General features: G+C 37.6%; 1 protein-coding gene across 1 annotated transcript in view; it reads left to right on the forward strand.

Annotated features, from left to right (window-relative positions):
- pkmyt1 (protein kinase, membrane associated tyrosine/threonine 1) overlaps positions 1-20,873 on the forward strand; it is a 76,305-nt gene extending 55,432 nt beyond the window's left edge. Inside the window, exon 8 of the mRNA XM_079389378.1 lies at positions 19,462-20,873. Coding sequence (XP_079245504.1) covers positions 19,462-19,747 — 286 coding nt within the window. The 3' untranslated portion in view covers positions 19,748-20,873. The remainder of the gene's footprint in view (positions 1-19,461) is intronic.
- The last annotated feature ends 341 nt before the right edge of the window (positions 20,874-21,214 follow it).

Here is a 21,214-nt window from a genome sequence, read left to right on the forward strand (position 1 = left end):
TTCTGAATGAGCTGCAGCTGTCTAATGGTCTTCTTTGGAAGGCCGGTGAGGAGACCATTACAACAATCCATCCTGCTTGTGATGGCATGAACAAGTTTCTCTAAGTCTTGACTGGAAACAAAACATCTAATTCTTGCAATGTTTTTGAGATGATAGTATGCTGATTTAATTACTGCTTTGACATGACTACTGAAACTAAGTCTGTCTCCAGAATCACCCCAAGATTTTTGACTTGATTTTTAGTTGTTTGACCCCTAGAGTCAAGGTATGCATTCACCTTGAGAACTTCATCTTTGTTTCCAAATGCAATGACTTCAGTTTTCTCCTTGTTTAACTGAAGAAAGTTTTGGCACATCCAACTGTTAATTTCATCAATGCATTGGCAGAGGGAGTCAATGGGGATGTAGTCATTTGGAGATAAGGCTAGGTAAATCTGGGTGTCATCAGCATAGCTGTGATAGACAATTTGGTTCTTCCTCATTATCTGACTTAGTGGGAGCATATACAAGCTAAACAAGAGCGGTGCAAGAATTGAACCTTGTGAGACTCCGCATGTCATGGCCGTCCACTTAGACTTATGTGCTCCTATACTCGCAGCATAACCTCTCCCTTCTAAGTATGACCTGAACCATTTGAGTGCCATCCCAGAAAGCCCGACCCAGTTTTCCAGTCTCTCTAGAAGTATGTTATGATCGACAGTGTCAAACGCAGCACTAAGATCTAATAGTACCAGCACTGATATTTTTCCGGAATCAGAATTAAAGCAAATATAATTTATTATCTTAATGAGTGCTGTCTCTGTGCTGTGATGTGCTCGGAAACCAGATTGAAACTTGTCCAGATATCCATTTGAGTTGAAGTAGTTGTTCAGCTGATTAATAAAAACCACATTTTCAATAATCTTACCTATGAAAGGAAGATTTGATATTGGTCTGTAGTTGCTCAATATGGTGTTATCAAGATTGCGCTTTTTCAGAAGAGGCTTAACAACTGCAGTTTTAAGGGAGTTTGGAAAAGTCCCAGAAAGAAGTGAGGCATTCACCACTTCTAAGGGATCAGCTTCTAAACAGTTAAGCACACTTTTGAAAAAAGATGTGGGAAGTGAGTCAAGATAGCAGATTGACGATTTAAGATGCTGTAATATTTCTTCCAAAATTTTGCTATCAATTGCTACAAAAACAGACATAGTCACTTCTTTTTGAAATTGCGCTCGAATCTGTGTGACCTCTGCATAACTTGAGAATGTGCACATCTCCTTTCTGATATTATTGATCTTCTCAGAAAGGAAGGAAGCAAACTCATTGCATTTGCTGTCGGAGAGCATTTCAATCTGGAATCTGGGGGATTTTCAGAGTGCGAGTGTTGTTTAAGTTACTGCTTATAAGGTTTGAGAAGAAGGTCTGTCTAGCTGTGGCTAGTTCCACATTGAAAGCATGAAGGCTGTCTTTATAGATGCTATAATTTCGAGTTTCGTCTTCCACCACATCCGCTCAGCTTTTCTGCCTTGTCTTTTCATACTCTGAACTGCTGTTGATTTTCTCCAAAATTATATTTGTCTGCCAGTCTTCTTGCTGACCTTTATCGGAGCAATATCATCAATAACATTCTTAACTTTTAAGTTAAATGAATCCAGGAGAAGATCAACACAGTCTGCAGAAATGCTTGGTGTTAAAGATATAGCCTTCATTAATAGCGCACTAGTGTTCTCATTAATGCATCTCTTTCTGACAAAGACAGATCTAGATTCAGTGGTGACAGAGACATTATTACATTAATCATGCCTTTCATTCTCTTTGGAAAGGGCTAATGATGTATCATGTCATTATAATATAATAATGTTTTTGAAACCAAATCACCTAACCTGCCTCTAATAAAAAAATAAAAAAAAAATAGAGAAAATCTCTCACTGCTCTTGACTAAATCACTTTTGTAACTTTCATAAGAAGAATATATACACTATCAGTCAAAAGTTTTTGAACAGTAAGATTTTTAATGTTTTATTTTTTAAGAATGATCTTCTGCTCACCAAGCCTGCATTGATTTGATCCAAAATACAGCAAAAGCAGTAACAGTGTTTCCCCTGCCATTATCTTAGGAGGGTGGCCCAACCTCCCAACGCACCCCCCGGCCCCCTTGAAGGTCAAGGTCATGTAGATTGTGACTTTGAGGCAGATAAGACAGAATGTGAGGAGATTGAAAAAAATTTTTTTTTTTTTTTCTTTTAATTATTTGTATTTTATTTACAACACAGTATAATCAAATCATACATTATGAAGGTCATAGTGGTAACCACAGAGATGTGAACAGACTTTGAGTCATTCCTGCAACAGATTCTGTTCAACAAGTGAAACAAGTAAATCATACCTGATATTTATGTGTGTTATTTAAGTGTTTCTGCTTCTTTCCATGGATTTATGAAGAAAAAAACATAATCAGTAATCAAGTAGCTTGTTTTACCATAGAATGTCAGTGTAGTTGAACATCTGATGTTGGTACAGTGCTCTCAGAGGAAAACAGTTGGAAGAGACTGAAAGTCAGCAGGATTCATCATCAGTGGTGCAGGTATCTGATTCAATAAAATATATATAAAAAAAAACATTGAGCATGTTAATATCAGGATCATCTGTATGTATATATATATATATATATATATGTGTGTGTGTGTGTTTTGTAGCCATAGGCTCACGCATGCTTTGTACTATCGTAAAAAAAGACATTTTATATCTGAGATACTAATTAATATTGTTTAGTACGTTATTAAAATCTATTTGTGAACATTCATCATGTTGTCGTTTGGGAAAAACCCAACTAGTAATGTGTTCAAGTTTGTCACAATAACAAAGGAATTACCATCCATATTACAACGTTATTGTTTCGTTGGACTAAAAGTGCTCTATGGGATGTTGTTCTGTGGACCCTTGCCTTTCTAACTAAACCGGGATTTCAGAAATGGATGCATTTGTGACTGTTAAGACGAATCTGCTATGTACTGCATTTTTATTATGCATGTTTTGATGTGTACTGCTTACACAAATTTAGCAAATACATTCCTTATAAGTTTTCAATCAAAAAACAGCAATCTATCATCAAAGCTTGAGGCTTAGACCTTCCAAATGATATATAGATCGTCAAGATTAACTTTGTCCAGTTTCATTTATTCTATTCGTAAACAATGGCATGTACAAACAAAGAGCGTTCAGTGCGCCGGTGTCCTGGTGCGGGTTAGTCTCAGCCTCAGACGTCACGCCTACTGACCGTTGGCTAAACGTCTGATGCATATGGCACACTTTTCTGGAAACACTTCAGGAATGTCGAAGTCGTCATCTGACTGGTTGAATTAAACCGGATTCCAAACTGTTGTTTTGGCCACGTCTAATGTTTTTGCTATCTCTCTGATGGGTTTGTTTTGTTTTTTCATCCTAATGATGGCTTGCTTCACTGATAGTGACAGCTCTTTGGATCTCATCTTGACAGTTGACAGCAACAGATTCCAAATGCAAATAGCACACTTGAAATGAACTCTGGACCTTTTATCTGCTCATTGTAATTGGGATAATGAGGGAATAATACACACCTGGCCATGGAACAGCTGAGAAGCCAATTGTCCCATTACTTTTGGTCCCTTAACAAGTGGGAGGCACATATGCAAACTGTTGTAATTCCTACACCGTTCACCTGATTTGGATGTAAATACCCTCAAATTAAAGCTGACAGTCTGCAGTTAAAGCACATCTTGCTCGTTTCATTTGAAATCCATTGTGGTGGTGTATAGAGCCAAAAATGTTAGAATTGTGTCGATGTCCCAATATTTATGGACCTGACTGTATTAAATAATAAAGATACAAATCAGGTTAAGTTAAATATTGTAAAAAATAATTAGCCTGTAAAATGCTATAGACTGCGAATAAGATTGCAGTTTCACATTTTGCATATTCATAACAAAATTTATTATTTTTACATCCAATGATACCAAATAAAACCAAACAAGATTTGTAATGAAGAAAAAATATGTAGACACATAAGAATAAATGATAGCCCCACTGCACATCTCTTGAGCGTCGCACTCAGCAGCATACGTGCCAAACAACCAAATCTTGCACTCTGAATGAATGCAGCGCAGATAGCGACATAATTAAGTTATGTGAAACACATAAAGGGTTTAAATAAGATAATATTGACAATGAACATTATATGACATTTAAAATAGTTTTGATGATTTGTCCTTCAGTCCGCCTGTGCATTTCTGACCCGCTCAGCAAATGCAGACTTGGGCTAAATCTCTGCATTGTTCTCGTTGACAATGCAATTTTTACAAAGTTATTAGCATGAATTAATTTCTAAAATGTTATGATGCGGAAAGCCTGAAACAGAATACAGCACTATAGAGTGAATCGTGGCCTGGTTTAATTTATTAGTTTCTTGTTTACAGGGTTACCGCAGGTCCTTTAAATTCAGCATTAAATCAAAATTGACAATTCTTATTTTTTGATGGAATACTGTAGTGTTTATAATAATTTATCTGTGCACTTCATTATTTTTTTTTAATTCATGTGCCCTAGTAATCTTTAAAAAAAACTTTATCCTACCCTCGCCCTCAAAATGACTCTCCTACTCTTCCGGTCACGAGTAATGGCGCAAGGGTGGAGCTAGTGACGTAAGGGGTAAACGCAGGGATAAACGACAGAGGAAAAGCTAAAGATGATGCTTCACTTTATAGCACTGACACCAGGGGAAGTCGTGGCCTAATGGTCAGAGAGTTGGACTCGTAATCCAAAGGTTGCGGGTTCGAGTCTCGGGCCGGCAGGAATTGTAGGTGGGGGGAGTGAATGTCCAGCACTCTTTCCACCCTCAATACCATGACTGAGGTGCCCTTGAGCAAGGCACCGAACCCCCAAATGCTCCCCGGGCGCTGCAGCATAAAATGGCTGCCCACTGCTCCGGGTGTGTGTTCACGGTGTGTGTGTGTTCACTGCTGTGTGTGTGCACGTTGGATGGGTTAAATGCAGAGCACGAATTCCGAGTATGGGTTACCATACTTGGCTGAATGTCACTTCACTTCAGTCATGAGGGAGTGCGTTACCCTTAAACAATGAAAATATATTAGGATATTACTACAACATTACTCTTAGGACATCGCAAACTAATTTGTTTCATGAATATATGACTTAACCTGATGGAGGATGCGCTCAGTCATTCAGGCAGTCTCTCTCTCTCTCTCTCTCTCTCTCTCTCTCTCTCGTGTGCGCGCTGTTTAGACATGTTTTGTGCCGTTGATCGTCGTCATCATCCCTAATAAATAAAACATTTATTCATGCTTGGGTGTCAGCGGTGAATCCAGTGGCGAGAAATCCCCCACCACTATCTGCAAACTGGCATTTATTTATTAAAAGTTTAACAAAAATTATGGGGAAATGTTTTATTTTTTTCCAACATTTGTTTTATTTTTACCAAATTCTATTTTAGCATGTTTAATTATTTGAAAGCATAAAAAAAGTTTCATTTATTCTTACAATAGCCTTATGATTTTTTCCTCAGAAATTCTGTGTTGTGTATTTACATTATTTCATTGAATTTATCTTTTAAGTAACGAAAATTAAACATTTAATTTTTGGGAAAATAAAGGTAATTTAATATTACAATTAAAACATTGAAGAAATATTGTATGATTATTCCTTAAGTTTAATAAATAATTTCAGTAGTAGTCTGTACATTCTACTGAACAACAATTTCTGCCGCAATGCCTTCAAGTTTAAACCAAACTTTTATTTTGACGGGTTGCTGTGAATACCGTCACATTTCTGTGTGTATATGATATGAGGACAGTTTTACTCAAATGAAACGGTCAAATGCTCATGAAGTGACTCTCAGAGCAGTTCTGGAGATGTTGTACATGTATGTCCTCATTAGTGAGAAGGCAGATGTGAATATCATCGGAAGTGTCACGCACGCTTCAGTACAAGTAGTAGTCAAGTCACCTTTATTTATATAACGCTTTTAACAATACAGATTGTGTCAAAGCACTTAACAGTATCAAATTGGAGGACAGAGTGTCAGTAATGTATAAAGATAAGATTAAACACTCAATTTTCAGTTAAAGACATTTCATTATTGAATTCAGAGATGTCATTGTCTAGCTCAGTTTAGTTTAAATAGTATCTGTGCAATCAAAATCGATGATAATTGCTAGAAATTAAGTGCCCCCAACTGAGCAAGCCAGAGGTGACAGCGGCAAGGAACCAAAACTCCCTCTGTGACGGAATGGAGAAAAAAAACTGGGAGAAACCAGGCTCAGTTGGGGGGCCAGTTCTCTTCTGGCTAGATGAAACCCGCAGTTTTGTGTGTTATTCATTATTTGAAGTTTTTCATTTGTATGATTTATTCATTTGCTATAATTGTAATGTATAGTTTAATGCATTTATTGTTTCTCGGTCTATTTTTATAATATATATTTGTTTGTTTATTATCATTTTAATTTATAGTTTAATTCATTTAATATATTTCTGTTGTGTGTGTGTGTGTGTGTGTGTGCATATACATACATATATATATATATATATATATATATATATATATATATATATATGTGTGTATATGTGTATATGTGTATATATATATATACACTCACCTAAAGGATTATTAGGAACACCTGTTCAATTTCTCATTAATGCAATTATCTAATCAACCAATCACATGGCAGTTGCTTCAATGCATTTAGGGGTGTGGTCCTGGTCAAGACAATCTCCTGAACTCCAAACTGAATGTCAGAATGGGAAAGAAAGGTGATTTAAGCAATTTTGAGTGTGGCATGGTTGTTGGTGCCAGACGGGCCGGTCTGAGTATTTCACAATCTGTTCAGTTACTGGGATTTTCACGCACAACCATTTCTAGGGTTTACAAAGAATGGTGTGAAAACGGAAAAACATCCAGTATGCGGCAGTCCTGTGGGCGAAAATGCCTTGTTGATGCTAGAGGTCAGAGGAGAATGGGCCGACTGATTCAAGCTGATAGAAGAGCAACTTTGACTGAAATAACCACTCGTTACAACCGAGGTATGCAGCAAAGCATTTGTGAAGCCACAACACGCACAACCTTGAGGCGGATGGGCTACAACAGCAGAAGACCCCACCGGGTACCACTCATCTCCACTACAAATAGGAAAAAGAAGCTACAATTTGCACGAGCTCACCAAAATTGAACGGTTGAAGACTGGAAAAATGTTGTCTGGTCTGATGAGTCTCGATTTCTGTTGAGACATTCAGATGGTAGAGTCAGAATTTGGCGTAAACAGAATGAGAACATGGATCCATCATGCCTTGTTACCACTGTGCAGGCTGGTGGTGGTGGTGTAATGGTGTGGGGGATGTTTTCTTGGCACACTTTAGGCCCCTTAGTGCCAATTGGGCATCGTTTAAATGCCACGGCCTACCTGAGCATTGTTTCTGACCATGTCCATCCCTTTATGACTACCATGTACCCATCCTCTGATGGCTACTTCCAGCAGGATAATGCACCATGTCACAAAGCTCGAATCATTTCAAATTGGTTTCTTGAACATGACAATGAGTTCACTGTACTAAAATGGCCCCCACAGTCACCAGATCTCAACCCAATAGAGCATCTTTGGGATGTGGTGGAACGGGAGCTTCATGCCCTGGATATGCATCCCACAAATCTCCATCAACTGCAAGATGCTATCCTATCAAAATGGGCCAACATTTCTAAAGAATGCTTTCAGCCCCTTGTTGAATCAATGCCACGTAGAATTAAGGCAGTTCTGAAGGCGAAAGGGGGTCAAACACAGTATTAGTATGGTGTTCCTAATAATCCTTTAGGTGAGTGTATATATACACACAGTGGTGTGAAAAAGTGTTGGCCCCCTTCCGGATTTTTTTTTTTTTTTTTTTTTTATGCAGGTTTGTCACACTGTTTCAGATCATCAAACAAATTTAAATATTAATCAAAGATAACACAACATGCAGTTTTTAAATGAAGGGTTGTTTTTATGAAGGGAAAACAAAATCCAAACCCACATGGCCCTGTGTGAAAAAGTGTCCCCCCCCACCCTGTTAAAACATAACTGTGGTTTATCACACCTGAGTTCAGTTTCTTCTTCTACACCCAGGCCTGATTACTGCCACACCTGTTCGCAATCAAGAAATCACTTAAATAGGACATGCCTGACAAAGTGAAGTAGACCAAAAGATCCTCAAAAGCTACACATCATGTTGAGATCCAAAGAAATTCAGGAACAAATGAGAAAGTAATTGAGATCTATCAGTCTGGAAAAGGTTATAAAGCCATTTCTAAAGCTTTGGGACTCCAGCGAACCACCGTGAGAGCCATTATCCACAAATGGCGAAAACATGGAACAGTGGTGAACCTTCCCAGGAGTGGCCAGCCGACCAAAATTACCCCAAGGGCGCAGCGACGACTCATCCAAGAGGTCACAAAAGACCCCACAACAACATCTAAAGAACTGCAGGCCTCACTTGCCTCAGTTAAGGTCAGTGTTCATGACTCCACTATAAGAAAAAGACTGGGCAAAAATGGCCTGCATGGCAGAGTTCCAAGACGAAAACCGCTGCTGAGCAAAAAGAACATAAAGGCTCGTCTCAGTTTTGCCAGAAAACATCTTGATGATCCCCAAGATTTTTGGGGAAAATATTCTGTGGACTGACGAAATCAAAAATTTTACTTTTTGGAAGGTGTGTGTCCCATTACATATGGCGTAAAAGTAACACAGCATTTCAGAAAAAGAACATCATACCAACAGTCAAATATGGTGGTGGTAGTGTGATGGTCTGGGGCTGTTTTTCTGCTTCAGGACCATCACACTACCACCACCATATTTGACTGTTGGTATGATGTTCTTTTTCTGAAATGCTGTGTTACTTTTACGCCATATGTAATGGGATGGTCTGGGGCTGTTTTGCTGCTTCAGGACCTGGAAGACTTGCTGTGATAAATGGAACCATGAATTCAGCTGTCTACAAAAAAATCCTGAAGGACAATGTCCGGCCATCTGTTGGTGACCTCAAGCTGAAGCAAACTTGGGTTCTGCAGCAGGACAATGATCCAAAACACACCAGCAAATCCACCTCTGAATGGCTGAAGAAAAACAAAATGAAGACTTTGGAGTGGCCTAATCAAAGTCCTGACCTGAATCCTATTGAGATGCTGTGGCATGACCTTAAAAAGGCGGTTCATGCTCGAAAACCCTCCAATGTGGCTGAATTACAGCAATTCTGCCAAGACGAGTGGGCCAAAATTCCCCCACAGCGCTGTAACAGACTCATTGCAAGTTATCGCAAACGCTTGATTGCAGTTGTTGCTGCTAAGGGTGGCCCAACCAGTTATTAGGTTTAGGGGGCAAGCACTTTTTCACACAGGGCCATATGTGTTTGGATTTTGTTTTCCCTTCATAATAAAAAACTTAATTCAAAAACTGCATGTTGTGTTTACTTGTGTTATCTTTGATTATTATTTAAATTTGTTTGATGATCTGAAACACTAAAGTGTGACAAACATGCAAAAAAAAAAAAAAATCAGGAAGGGGGGGTCAACACTTTTTCACACCACTATATATATATATATATATATATATATATATATATATATATATATATATATATATATATATATATATATTATACTATTTATTATTTTAAAATGTATTTATTCATTTTTCATATTCGTATATTATGTTTTAATAAAAATTTTAAATGTATTATTTCTATTTTTATATTGTTGCAATTTCTAACAATAATACACAAAACTGTGCGTCTGCACCATTCATTAACACAGAGACATGCAGAATTCATATTTAAATAGTTGTTTTGCGGCTTAATATTTACACATACTAGTGGGAGTGGGAGTGTGCTCATGTACGTGCGCGCACATTGTTGCGGAACTCCTCTCTGCGTGATAACAGAGCGCGATCATAGGTAGAGACTGAAATGACATGCCACTGCTGACCCACGACTGCACTGCCAAGTTCAGCTCCAACCACATCATCAAGTGTGCTGATGACACAACAGTGGTAGGTCTCATCAGCAACAACGATGAAACGCACTACAGAGAGGAAGTGGCACAGCTGGCTGAATGGTGTGGCACTAACAATCTGTCCCTCAATGTGGGGAAGACAAAGGAGGTTGTGATGGACTTCAGGAGAAACTCCGTTGACCACCCCCCACTGACCATCGGCAGCACGACTGTGGAGAGAGTCAGCAGCACTAAATTCCTGGGGGTGCACATCACAGAGGACCACCAACACCACTCTCCAAAAAGGCACAACAGCGCCTACACTGTCTCCGCTGGCTGAAAAGAGCAAGTCTCCCTCCACCCATCCTCACCACATTCTACAGAGGCACCATTGAGAGTGTGCTGACCAGCTGCATTACTGTGTCTGGTACGGGAACTGCAGTGCTGCTGACCGCAAGACCCTCCAGCGGACAGTGAACACAGCTGAAAAGATCATCGGTGCCCCTCTCCCCTCCATCCTGGACATTTTCCTTACACGATGCTCCAGCAAAACCAACAGCATCGTGAAGGACTCCACCCATCCCTCCCACAGTCTCTTCCAGCTCCTACCATCAGGAAGACGGTACCGGAGCATCAGAGCCCGCTCTGCCAGACTGCTCAACAGCTTTTTCCCCCACGACATTTCGTCCACTGTATGTCCCCACATGTAGCGGAATGACAATAAAGCTCAACTTGACTTGATTTGTGTAAATAAGATAATTAAATAACATAAGGCTATTTAGTTTGTTTAATAAACGAACAAGGTATAGACCTGTTCTATAGGAAAGGTAACTTTAAATGACTTCTGTTGTGATCTGGCACTAGAAAATATAATTAAAGAAAATTAACTTGACCTTCAAGGGGGACTGGTTGCTCCCCTAACATAATGGCAGAGTAAACACGGGGTTACTTCTGATATGAAACAAGGTCTCAGGATTCTCAGCTTTCAGATTTTGTAATTTTTAAATAAATTAAAACAATAAATACCGTTTTGTGGCTCTTTAATGTGTCATGACAGATCACTGTATTGTTTCAGTTCAAACACGTGAACCCACCGTCCTTTCATATTAATGAATGAAATGAAGATAAATAAACATCAGAAAGTATTGTCAACCGCGGAACACACCATTTTTCAAGACTAAGTCCACCGAAGTTAATCTGCTCTTCTGTCTGATTTGTGGTTAAAGGCTAGAAGGGATACAGCTGCGCATTTACATAATTTCCAAGCCAACAATATAACGTGAAACCTATGAAAATGGTTAAAAAAAAGTACATGGTGCCTTAGTTTCATCACTTTAGAGTGTCGCAGTGACCGTCTTTTTGCAGTAAAGGACCTGTCATAGTTTGATGAGTGGGAAGATTACATGCAGTGACGCGAGGTAAGCTGCATTGAAAACAGATGAGCACACGTGCATAAACAGCTCCCGATCGCGGCGAAGTTCACGGGATTTTGTCCACTGAATGATAAGAGCACACGTTTTAACATATTTTATTATTTCACACTCAGTATCATAATGCTGCAAGTCATGCATACAGCGCCGGGCATGACAGGAATTGCTTTAAAGTACTTTTTTTTGGGTACCAGAAAACCTTATCTTTTTGCCGTTAGTGTGGCAGCCAACAACAGCACAGCTTAACACTCTGCACATATTTATATTTAGTTATATTGAAAAGTTTAAATTCAGTCGATCATTTTTACCCCGGTTTAATAAGGATTTCTATGGAGACCAGCCGTAGATGTCGGGCAAGATGGCGGATAACAGTGGCGGCACATAATATCCGCTTTCTTATTGGTTAGATGGCCTGTCAATCAAGCTCTTTGCGAATGGTCAATTATGATTTCAAAAGGTCTTAAATTTTGGTAAAATTGCATACAGCTTAATGTGATGCTTAAACTTCAAAAGGCTATGATTTTATTAAATAAACATGAGCGCTGCACATTTCAAAGACCAGTGCTGTGCTGCTTTTAGAGGTCTTCACGGAGGACCTCTAACATTGTGTGTAATACCCGAGTCGATTGGAATAACACCGCACCCGCCAGTGATCCGTGTCAGTCAGTTTTGTAACTTGCAGTTTGTAAAATTAGGATGAGAAAAGTGTGAAATGTGAAAGAAAAAAAAAACGCGTTAAGGCCCTTTCACACGCGTTGCGCTATGAAACCCATTCATTTCAATGGCTTGCGCCGTGCGAGGGCGGTTCGTTGCTGCGCTGACCAAAGCGCACACGCAGCGGAGCGCACCACCGGCGAGCTTGCGCTCACGCCGCCGTCGTCAAAGTTCAAGATAGTTCAATTTTTGCCGCTGCGCTCTGAGACGTTTCCCCGCGCAGCCAATAGAAACGGGGCATCCAAACAAACGCTGAAATAAAAATGGATGAACAGCTGATTCTCTGTGTCCGAATTTCCAGAGCTATACGATAAGTTTGCGGTCGGGAGAAATGTCATAGAGACACATCTCCATTCAAGTTGGCATGTCAGGTGTGTTTAAAGTCAGGTAGCTTATTGTAGATGGGCAGTATGTAACAGTTTGTCACATGAAATACACACGGGCAGCAACAGCATTGTGTTAAAAGCCGTTCCTCTTGCCTCCTCCACTACTTCGCTGAAATAATGCGGTTTTATACACTTTTTTTTCTTGCTGCTCTCTTATTATTACTATTGCTCGCTTCTTAGCATGGGACAGATACTTGTTTTGCTGCTGACCGAAAGGTGGAAAAACGATCAAATAACTAGACGTATAGAACTGCCACTAAAAAATTTTAAAACTCAGCATACTTCGCTCTGGCCAGCGTAGCGCAAATCGAAGGGTTGAGCGTAACCCAGCGGCCGGCGCAGCGCATGCCGCATCCTGTGTGAAAGGGCCTTTAGGGAAGCAGAGCGCGGGCGGAGTTAGTAGTACTGCACTCGGATGGTGATCATGGATTCTTTCATTGGTGATGTGAAAAAAAAAAAGCTGAGACAAAACTGAACTTGTTATTGAACACGCATGCAGTAAAGTGTAACGCACTTCTTGTTCTGTGCGTTTTTTTGCTAAAAAATAATTGCTCCGAGTCTTTATTACAACCAACAAAAAGTTATTGTAGGGTAAACGCAACAGTTGAAGATGACTCGAGATGAAATAAGAAAGAAAAAAAAACAGCCTACCACGGATGGAATTTTTTATTGGCTAGGAGGATTGTATGCGTCACAGTCAGGGAGAAGGCTAATAACAGTAGTAAGGGATTTATTTTTTTTCGCAACTTGTTATTGACTTAATAGCAGTTTGCTGTGCAATATGTGCCGATCGGGTGCAGTTGGGTCTGTGTCTTCCCAGCCGGGTTCGGGTCCAACTTTCGAATAATCGTCGGGTCCGGGTAATACATTTAAGGCATTCCTCGAGTCTGCACGGGTTCGGGTCCCACTTTCAAATGAAATATGGGGTTGGGTCGGTTCCGGCGCAGCACGTTTACGGGTCTCTTCGGGTTTGGGTACGAATTTTTGGACCTGTGAAGACCTCTAGCTGCTTTTTTTACCGCCTTTACCGGGAAAGCAGTTCCAAAAGTACCTCCTGCTGGCAGAAAATGAATAAGGCTTTTGTTGTGAGAAGGGTATACCTGCTGTACCAGAAGCTGAAGTTTCAGGACCGCATTTCTAGGACCTTATAGTTTTTTTTTTATTATTATTATTATTATTTTTTTTTTTATGTATGTGGCTCATTCTAGAATCGCGGGTACATTTCAAGCTGAAAAAGAAAACAAAAAAATAGGAACTTTTTTTATTTTCATAGAACACACTTTAAATTTAATATTTTCTATAAACTTGTAAGATTTTAAATGTTTATTCTGAAAATCGATGTACTAACAGAAAAGTCGGTCAACTCTGTTGTAGACAAATTGGGTCAAACATATACAGTTAACAAATGTAACACAATTTAAAACCCTGTCCTCCCTGGGAGAACTTCTGTCTCTTCATCCATTAATTCAACTGTAAACCTAAGAATATATAGACTTTTTGTAAAAATAAAAGTAAAATTATCAACACATTTAATTGAAAAGTTGTCAACATGGTGAGCTGTTTTCTAATTAGGCTAATTAGTTTCTGATCAATTTGTTAACAATGAAACACATATAATTATAATTTTTAAAGCAAAACTTTAAACAAACAGAGTTGACATTGATGGAAACAGAGTTGATATCAGAAAACAGTTGACCACCAAAAACAGATTCTGAAAATAAAACCATTTTAAATGTAACAACTATTTAATTTCATAAAATACATGTGAATTACAGATCTTTCATGTAATTGAAAATTAACTTCATGTGTCCGAAGATCTGGAAAATAAAACGACATAGCTGCTCCCTCACCCTGGGCATGCAAAGCAGTTATTGTCAATTTCTGCCCATATGTCTTTATTTAGTATTTAAATGTGCACTATGCAAGTTTTTTGTAGACATAATAAAAGACAGAGCTCTTGATTCAAGGAATAGCACTTTTCAAGAATTTTAGATTTACTTTGAAGCCATTTACATTAATATTCATAAACATTACACTGTAAACCCGGATAAGTTGAATTTACTTAAAAAATTTGATGACACTGGTTGCCCTAAAAAAAATTAAGTTGATTTAATTTAAAATGTTTTGTGCTATCAATTAAAAAGTTCAGTCTATTTAACTTAATATGTTTTGTAATGTCAGTTCATTTGCAGTTATTACACCTAGTATATTTAAGTTCAATGTACTACTTTCCAAGTTAAACCTAGTATATTTAAGTTCAATGTACTACTTTCCAAGTTAAACCTATATCAGTTGTTTTATTTTTACAATATGTTAAACTAATTTTAAACTAGTTTTGTTGAAAATTAAGAAAAAAGCAAACAAATAAAGGGACTGTTTTTTTTATTCAATTCCAAATGTTAATTTGAAAACACAACAAAACATGAATTTTTCATATCCTGAAAACATTTCCCCATAAAACATAAAACTGGCGAGTGAGAAAGCTAGCTAGCTAACGGATGAGAAATGTCCCGTCGTTTAGACAAACAACAATTTTCGGCGATCACAAACAGTTTCTCAAGGGAAAGAAAAGCACGATAAAAGGTAAATAGCAGAAAATTTCCACCTCCTCATCCACAGCTCCTTGAATTCACTCACAATGTCAATGAAAATGGCGTCGTTAACTGACTTGCAGCACCAGTGTGAGGGAGGTGTGGTCAGGAGATAAACTTCATAATATGAGTCAATTTAACTTAAATTTCTTCATAGGTTCAAATATCTTTACAAATTAGTAGAATATGCTTATATCTTATAAGTAATGCAGTAAAACTTAAACATTTAGATATATTGTAATTAAATTGTTTAATTAGATATAAAAACGGGCTTACAGTGTAGAGCAAAACAAGCTTGTATTTTGAGTAGTGGTGTTTTTTTTTTTCCTTTTGTGCCGTCTATCTGTCTATTTTCTGCCTTCCTTACAGGGTCAGCATGTCGCTGTGCCCTCTGTTGCCCTTGCCTTTCTGCTGCCGAGAGTTTAATTTACATGTAATTCTTACATGTTCATCGTATATGTAATTTCTTTAGCCTGTAATGATATCAAACAAATGTATAATTTACAGTAAAATGACCCAGAATCTAAAATAAACATAATAATAATAATAATGCAAAACAGGGAACATTTGACTCTGTTACTCATTGTCAACTCTGTTTTCATTTAACTTTTTAAACCACTAACAGAGTTGACATTTTCCACCATTTTGTGCTTTAGCTCAAGATGCTAACCCTCAAACCAGATACCACATGGCATGTCTAAAACAGAATTTTATGGATTTCCATCATTTTATTGTTTTTAAAAAGTGAATGAGAGATTCACTGCAAAAACAGATTTGACAAATAATTAATCTACTATTGGTGTATCCTAAACATTTTGTACAAATTAATGAGAATAAAAATAAAAACATACATCAATGCCTTCCAAAGATTCTTACCGAAGGAAGTAACATCACTTGGTGCAAGTCACGTTTTTTCTATAAATGCTTTAAAGATTTTTATGCCTTTTTATAACTGAGGTAACTGAGTTGACCAGAACGTAGGGACAGACACAAAATGTATTTTTTTATTAATGAAATTACAAATATTGTAAAAATTTGATATTTTATGCAATTGTTTATGTAACTTAGAGTAAACACAAAAATATGAAAATTAGACTTATTTCATGATAATTCAAGCTGAATGTATGAATCAGAAGGCGAAGACCGTCAATAATAGGTGTAGTGGCAGTCTTAGTGTAAATAGCATCTATTTGCTATTACTAAATTAAAAATTTATTTGTGACAAATATTAAGTAATGGGGGAATATTGACATTTAGCATATTAATCCATGTATGTAGCCTAGCCTACTGAAATAGGCTACCACTTTTAATGCTCCGAAAAAACATTTCTTTAAGGTAATATAACACATGATTCATATTATATAAATAATGCTGCACACCTGTTAAATGTTTCAAATCTAAAATATGGTGTAATATTTAGCTTAGCATAAATATAAGTAGGCTCATAGACTTGACATTTATCCTGCTTGAATTTGTTCTAAATGAGAAGCGCACATAACTTCATAAGTACTAAATTTGCATCTTTGAGTATGACATATTTTAACTACCGTGTTTTTCTTTCACTTCCTGCTGACTGCAGCCATCAAATGTAACACATCGGTGAGGCAAAGTTGACGGCTGTTTGTGAAAATGCGCTTTGAAGCGTTTGCTTGATAACTTATATAGCTTATATAGCGCCACTCAGCGGTCAAAAGCTGCAAATGTATTTTGCAGAAGCGGTGGCACCCACGGCGGTAAAAAGCACACTGGTTGTCTAACTGTATGCTAAAATTGTTGGATGTGGCATTATCCTTATTTCTAACTTGTGAAGACAAATGTCCCAATAAATTATACTATCATAGGATAAAACACTAGCAAGCATTGCAGAAGCAAGGAAAAGAAGTAATGTAATGAACGCATAAATTATATAAATGAGTGTGTGAATAAATGAAGTAATTAAATGATAAAAAATTGTTCTAAATTAATAACAGTAACATAAAAACAACACATGTATTATGTGACGTATATCTAAAGCAATAAAGCCATTTTCTCTCCTTCTCTTCCTCCGAATTAAAGCAATTCACAACAAAAGCATTTTTTAAACAAAATTGCCTGTGCTTTTTGGCTATTTTTATTTATATATTAAGAAGAACATAAATACATACTTGTTATTGTTGTTGTAAAAACAGAGTAATAAACAACATTACTATTCAGCAAAGATATTTATCCCTTTTTTGTGTAGGGGGTGCTAAGGGACCTCGATGATGGATAGAATCATAGAATCAGGGATTGCACAGTCACTGTAGCTTTATTGTTATTTTAGCTCTATATAGTTAGTATACAGTGAAATAAAACAGTGTTTCTCCAGGCCCAAGGTGCTAAACAGAATTAAAATAAGAACAGGGGGTGCTGGCCTAAAAAAAAAAAAAAATAGATTGAGAACTACTAATCTATAGTTAGAATGCAAAATGATTTGTGACTTTTTTTTTTTTTTTTTTTTTTTTTTTTTATCAAACATAAATCAATTTAGGTAAACAGTGATGCTTTTGATTGGTGGAGTTTTCTATACACTGCATGGTCATGGATGGTGTTATTCACTAGAAATTGTGCTGTCATATTCTACATGCAGTGCAGTTGTTTACAATAATATATGATGGTTTTCTGATTAATTTAATACAAAATAAGTCATATTCCCAGAAATACTTGATTTAGTATCATTGAGGCTTTTTATGCTGGAACAGTCCTTGAATCTGGTGTTCATAAAAGAGTGGGAACCATGCACCCTAACAACCACTTAGCAATGCATCACTGTTACAAGTACTATACAGCATGCTAGCAAAATGGTGGTGAGTGTTGCACAATCTACAGTCAGGTCCATAAATATTGGGACATTGACACAATTCTAACATTTTTGGCTCTATACACCATCACAATGGATTTCAAATGAAACAAACGTCCAGTGTTCATTTCAAGTGTGCTATTTGCATTTGGAATCTGTTGCTGTCAACTGCCAAGATGAGATCCAAAGAGCTGTCACTATCAGTGAAGCAAGCCATCATTAGGCTGAAAAAACAAAACAAACCCATCAGAGAGATAGCAAAAACATTAGGCGTGGCCAAAACAACTGTTTGGAACATTCTTAAAAAGAAGCAACGCACCGGTGAGCTCAGCAACACCAAAAGACCCGGAAGACCACGGAAAACAACTGTGGTGGATGACCGAAGAATTCTTTCCCTGGTGAAGAAAACACCCTTCACAACAGTTGGCCAGATCAAGAACACTCTCCAGGAGGTAGGTGTATGTGTGTCAAAGTCACCAATCAAGAGAAGACTTCACCAGAGTGAATACAGAGGGTTCACCACAAGATGTAAACCATTGGTGAGCCTCAAAAAGAGGAAGGCCAGATTAGTGTTTGCCAAACGACATCTAAAAAAGCCTTCACAGTTCTGGAACAACATCCTATGGACAGATGAGACCAAGATCAACTTGTACCAGAGTGATGGGAAGAGACGAGTATGGAGAAGGAAAGGAACTGCTCATGATCCTAAGCATACCACCTCATCAGTGAAGCATGGTGGTGGTAGTGTCATGGCGTGGGCATGTATGGCTGCCAGTGGAAAATACTCTTGTATTTATTGATGATGTGACTGCTGACAAAAGCAGCAGGATGAATTCTGAAGTGTTTTGGGCAATATTATCTGCTCATATTCAGCCAAATGCTTCAGAACTCATTGGACGGCGCTTCACAGTGCAGATGGACAATGACCCAAAGCATACTGCAAAAGCAACCAAAGAGTTTTTGAAGGGAAAGAAGTGGACTGTTATGCAATGGCCAAGTCAATCAACTGACCTGAATCCGATTGAGCATGCATTTCACTTGCTGAAGACAAAACGGAAGGGAAAATGCCCCAAGAACAAGCAGGAACTGAAGACGGTTGCAGTAGAGGCCTGGCAGAGCATCACCAGGGATGAAACCCAGCGTCTGGTGATGTCTATGCGTTCCAGACTTCCGGCTGTAATTGACTGCAAAGGATTTGCAACCAAGTATTAAAAAGTGAAAGTTTGATTTATGATTATTATTCTGTTCCATTACTTTTGGTCCCTTAACAAGTGGGAGGCACATATGCAAACTGTTGTAATTCCTACACCGTTCACCTGATTTGGATGTAAATACCCTCAAATTAAAGCTGACAGTCTGCAGTTAAAGCACATCTTGCTCGTTTCATTTGAAATCCATTGTGGTGGTGTATAGAGCCAAAAATGTTAGAATTGTGTCAATGTCCCAATATTTATGGACCTGACTGTAGGCACACTCACATTTTTTTCAGAAAATATAAAAACAGCTTTCAACATTATTGATCTTCTGTTTTCTTTGTACAGAGTCCAGACACGCATATCTGTTGGCAGTACTTCTACGCCAATGCCAACCGCACACATCAACGCCACACACACATCATCGCACAGCGAGCGCATGCACTCCCCCTCCAGAATCCATTCCAGCAGCAGCTTGAGCCTGATTCATCACAGCTCCCAGCACAGTATCACAGACTCACCCTGCAGCCGAGAGAGAAGCTGGATCACTGCTGAACTGTCTGATAAAAGTAACTTTGAGCCAAAGAACTTGCTTAGTCTCTTTGATGAGACCACCCTAGAAAGCAAGCCTTGAGTTGTGAATGCAACACTCTTATCATTATATAGCCAATGTATAATTTCAAGGTTAGTTGCCATCTGAATTTTTGTAAGATAACTTTCCTTTATTTGCGGAAACATTTAAAGGCATTTAAACCTGGCTTGATTATAGTTGTTGTTGTTGTTTTTTTTGGTTTTTCGGTTTTTTGGCTGGTGCAAGTATGTAATTGTTTGCCGAGACCTCAGAAAACTTGAGATACATGATATCTTTAAGAGAAAAGTATATCCTGTGTTAATTGTACAGACATTTTGCAACGTGTTTTTCAAAATGTTGGTACTTCTGTAAGTCTAAACCAACTCGTTCAATTATTTGAAACTGAATTAAAAAGGATCTATGGAAAAAGCATCAATACACCACTTCTAAGTTATTCATTGCTATAATAAGTTGTATTAACATTCTGTTAACCTTGCTGTTTTTTGTTAAAAAATAACCAAGTTATATGAGGTGTGCATGAGCTGAACAGTTTCTACAACTTGATTGATTATGCTCATCTGGGCTGATGGCGGCAGCTGACATCTATTGTTAATCACTGAAGTCTGCAAATTCATGATATGCATAAATCATTGGCCTCTTCAATTCTAACAATTTCTCAGGGGACTATTGTTTCAATGTTGCTTTATCTTCCTAGAACATGGACAGGACCATTTTATTTTATAGAACTATTTTTAAAACTTCCAATAAAATGCTTACATTTACACAATTTAAAACAAAACAATTTTAGTAAAGATGTTAATTTATATTTTATAGCCACCGAAAAAGGCTGAATTGGTTATTTTAAAGAATCAAGTGTGAATATCCTGTTAACAAAATACATTACTTGTTAGTTTGTTTTGCAGATCAAGGGCAATATTTTTATTAACCAGTGAAATCTGTCAAAATCTTTATAATTTTGCTGAATATTGCAGTCCTACTTAGTTTGTAAGGTTGAATGAAATTGTTTATTCGGTTATCTGTATTTGGTGATGTGATGTTCGTGTAGAAGCTAATGGAATAATGTTTTAATTTGGCATCCATTTTGTATCTTATATTTCCAGATTTGAATTGACGTTTTAGGAATATAATATAAAAAAATATTAAAAAGTATTAAATTGATAGTGCATATAAAAATGATTTTCTGTGGAGTCTATATCATTTTTCATATAATATGCAATGACCAGATTTAATATGATGGTAATTTGTGTGCTTTATAGACATCACATACCAAATAAAGAATCACTTGGTCAGATGGTTTCCCAGCAGAGTGCTACAAACTATTTTGGACAATCCTTTAAAGTTATCTGTGAAATTTATGAAACAGGAACTATACTTGTTAAAAGGGAACAGTTCATCTAACGCAAACAAAATACAATTTTTCATTGAATGCCTAGATGCAGAAAAGGTCTTTGATAGGGTAGAATGATCCTGGACCACTTGTACAATGAAGGCCTGTTCATGACCTTTGAT

The sequence above is a fragment of the Barbus barbus genome (assembly GCF_936440315.1).
Source record: "Barbus barbus genome assembly, chromosome: 32".
Taxonomy (NCBI): Eukaryota; Metazoa; Chordata; class Actinopteri; order Cypriniformes; family Cyprinidae; genus Barbus; species Barbus barbus.